The sequence below is a fragment of the Bolinopsis microptera genome, chromosome 7 (assembly GCF_026151205.1).
Source record: "Bolinopsis microptera isolate Bmic1 chromosome 7, MBARI_Bmic_1.0, whole genome shotgun sequence".
Taxonomy (NCBI): Eukaryota; Metazoa; Ctenophora; class Tentaculata; order Lobata; family Bolinopsidae; genus Bolinopsis; species Bolinopsis microptera.
The window spans coordinates 6,970,065-6,974,129 of NC_087078.1; the positions used below are offsets into that span (position 1 = coordinate 6,970,065).

General features: G+C 39.7%; 1 protein-coding gene across 1 annotated transcript; it reads left to right on the top strand.

Annotated features, from left to right (window-relative positions):
* The first annotated feature begins 1,659 nt into the window (after positions 1-1,659).
* LOC134818650 (uncharacterized) lies at positions 1,660-3,524 on the top strand. Its single transcript, XM_063828289.1, has 5 exons — positions 1,660-1,765; positions 1,893-2,201; positions 2,342-2,503; positions 2,875-3,057; positions 3,206-3,524. Exons 1-5 carry the CDS (start codon positions 1,660-1,662, stop codon positions 3,493-3,495), a joined length of 1,050 nt encoding a protein of 349 aa, XP_063684359.1. The 3' UTR covers positions 3,496-3,524.
* The last annotated feature ends 541 nt before the right edge of the window (positions 3,525-4,065 follow it).

Here is a 4,065-nt window from a genome sequence, read left to right on the forward strand (position 1 = left end):
TCCACGAAAAGCTCTACTCACTTGAAAATCTTTTTCGCGTACTTGCCCCCGCAGTTGAGAACAATAACTTTGGTGAGCGAATCTTTGATAAGTTGAAGCTGCTTCTCGAAGACAGGCAGATGATTTGACAGGTCCATCCGCACATCAAAGTGCTGAACATCCTTGATGCCGAAGTTATCGTCTTGGGACGCTAAATATTGCAGATACACGATACTGTTTATTCCATAATCATCTGCTGAGGCGAGGATTGAGAACTCGTACCATTTATACTCCTTCAACAAGTCGAATATAGCCTGACTCTGGTGGGCGTCTGATGGGGACAGCCGGATCTCAAAATCATCTGATCTGTGAAAGTCAGTGAAAGGATTAGTGGCAACTGCAGCTATGAGAGTAAGATGGAACTGATTAGCTAAGTTAGCCTGGATATCTGTTAAAGTAAAATCACATGCTGATATCACAGCTACCACCTCCTGCTCCAGTAAAGCACAGAAGCAGGTCTGGAGACTGAGGTAGGTGGAGTCGTGGTACTGCTCCACTAGCTCCACAGTAGTGTCACTGCTGTCTAGTCTGGAGATGGTGTACTCAGCTAGTCTCCTGATGGCATCCGCCCCCTCATGATCTTCAGAATCAAGGATGAGTCCTATCTTGTAGCCATGACAACACGCGAAAACAAGGACGAAGAGATGCGGTAACATTGTATCCTGAAGATATGAAATGATTTCACAAAAGGTGATTGTGGATTTGGTTTAGTCACCACTATGCGTGTTAAAACACTTGACGCTTTGTAGTTTTATTGAGAAGTTGGGAGAATGCACTGTATGTTAAACAGTGGTCGACTGGGGGCAGGATTCTGACCGGAACAATAGACTCAATGGCCAGTTGGTAGATCACCGACCGGCTATAAGCCGGTTATAAGCCGGCTATAAGCCGGCTTATAGCCGGCTACAATTTTTATAGCCGGCTATAAGCCGGCTTATAGCCGCTTACATTTGTTGTTGAGCGACGGCTATTAGCCGGTTATAATCCGGCTATTAGCCGTTTTGGTATTGAAAGTGGTTATAAGCCGGCTATAAGCCGGCTATAAGATATTAACTCAACCACATCGTACTGAACGATAGTCAGGAGCCGGCTATAAGAAATTCAGCGAAAACGGCTATTAGCCGGTTATAAGCCGGCTATTAGCCGTTTAGGTATCGAAAGTGGTTATAAGCCGGCTATAAGATATTAACTCAACCACATCGTACTGAACGATAGTCAGGAGCCGGCTATAAGAAATTCAGGGAAACCGGCTATTAGCCGGTTATAAGCCGGCTATTAGCCGGCTATAAGCCGTTTAGGTATCAAAAGTGGTTATAAGCCGGCTATAAGATATTAATTCAACCACATCGTACTGAACGATAGTCAGGAAACGGCTATAAGAAATTCAGGGAAACCGGCTATTAGCCGGTTATAAGCCGGCTATTAGCCGGCTATAAGCCGTTTAGGTATCAAAAGTGGTTATAAGCCGGCTATAAGCCGGCTATAAGATAATCAATAACGAAATTCTTTGATGAATATCTTAGTAATGATACTACTCAAATTACAGAGGTGAATCCCGGGGACACACAAACTATAGAAGGTCGAACCTACTCTCTGAACTGTGACGGTGTAGTGGGGGACATGCTGTACCTGACTGATCTGGATTATGATGCAGAAGCGGGACACAACATTGCTGAAATTGAGATATTCGGATTAGGTGAGATGAACCGGTCTGTCAGGCGGTGCGGTAATAAGAAAGTTAATTATAATACTTTAGTGTGCACCTTTCAATATTTGGACTTTTATATAAATAGCTCAGTTTAGAGATTGAGTCGGAGCTACAATAACATATTATCTTACTGATACCATTTCAGACATTTTGCCGATAGTACGATCTAAAGCAAAAAGCTGGTACAAAGACTCATCTAATGAAGCTACACATTATGCTCCTGAGAAAGCCTATGACGGAGATTACACGACTACATATAGGGTGAAGGACATTGATGCTGAAGGAAACTTCTTGAAACTGTTCTTGTCACAAAAGTACAGAATAGGCACAGTGAAGCTGACAAACGTAAAGGAAGATTGTTGCGAGCAAAGAATACTTGGCACAGTGGTCATGGTGTACTCAACTGAGGGGGAGGAAGAAACGAAAGTTGCAGATTGCGGTGAAGAAATAACTGGTAAGATAATTGACTTATTAGCGTCTAATATTAATCTAGAAAAGTCGTGGCAGTACAGAAGAGACAGAAGAGACAGAAATTTCACTCATAAGATTTACATTCAAAACGATTTGAGTTTTAATGATATTTTCTCCAACAAGATTACGACGACAGTGTAGAATTCCAGACATTCTCTCTGGACTGTAAAGGAGCTGCAGGTGATATGATCTACATCACTGATACAGAACTTGATCAACATGAAAATCATGGAAAAAGCCTAGGTCACCTTATATCTGAAGCAAATGTATTAGAAGCAAAAGAAGGTGATAATATATGTATTTGTATGTCTTAATTTAATAAGACTGACGACACAATTTAATCTGTGGACAAGATTTTTCATCAATACAATGAAATCAACTGATTTAGGCATGCACTGTTAATGAGTTTTACTTCAATTTGGAGTATGACTATATATTTTTATGTAAACGTGCAGAACAGTTTTGCTAGACTAACTTACCTTTGGACTTATTTCGGTTGTTATAGTGTACAATAGTGTAAGAATAGGAAGGGCGACGGGTGTACTGTCTTCTCTGAGTTTATTATCAATTTATCAACATTATCTTCAGAACCAAATTATCTTTCAATCTTGGTATTAATCGCTTAGATCAGAAATCACCGCTCATACAACTCACAGAAACCTGCGGGAGTCTTCCACAAATTGATCGTTTGGTGACAAAAGTAAAGTTTCCGATCGTAGAAGATACAGTGATAGAAATCAGTTGTAACCACCCGTGGTATGGCTTGTCAGGAGCTCACATGATAACTTGTGCTAAAGATCAAGAGTTCATCTTTGAGGAAGCACCTTCTTGTACTAAAGGTTAAGGAGCTAATATATCAGTCAGAATGACTTGAAGAAGAAATTGAGAATTCTACGTATAATGGAATAAATTCCGGTTTTTTAAAGAATATAGTATGTGATTTTGTTAGACAGACAGTAAATGTAACAGCCCCAATCTTCGTTTCAGATGTGGGACTATCCTGCCTGCCACTAGACACAAAGAAAGAAGAGCAAGCGTACCTACCTGTAAAGACGACGGGTGGAGATGTGACCTGGGACAAACTAACCTGGGCAGTGGTGGACCAATCTGGAGAAGTTATAGTATCTCACACCTGTCTGGAAAAATGTGGTATAAATGAGATGTTCTTAAAGGTTGATGTTGCAGGAGTGTATGAGTACCGTGTGAAGATGCTGAAGGAGGGAGAGGAGTTGGAATGTGGCAGCGAGCTTTTTGTTGACTTTGGTAAGGTTTTTTAACATAATTATATAGCATTAGAGCTCTAACAGATAGCACATAAGATTAAATATTAGGGCTAATTCAAAGCCGCATCGAAAAAAAACATACAAGGTATCAGGTATTGAAACAGGTAAATTTAATTATTAGGGGATTTTGATCATCAAAATTTTGGGCATTTTGAAGATGCAAAACCTTAGCGAATTATTTTAACATATTGTTTGTCAAAATATGATTTTATATCGAACAAATGAACACAAATAGTGTGATATTGAAACGATGTTTGAAAATTACGAAACTTTTGAATTTATGTATATTGTTTGCTTTCTTCAGTTTGGCTGCTGTTTCACCTCTTTCAGGGCCAAATTATGTCGGACCATACCTAACAAGATGGACAGTTTATCGTAACTATTCTCGTTTGGTAGTTCCTGAAACCTCTGTTTCGACCAGATCTTTACACATGACTCAACAACTGCATGAAATCCCAGGAAGTCTTCAAACTATTTAACTAACAATGGACGGAATGGTCGAATAATTAATAAAAAAGACAGGTGCAGTCTTATTAAATCGTTCAAATACTGATAAAATAATAA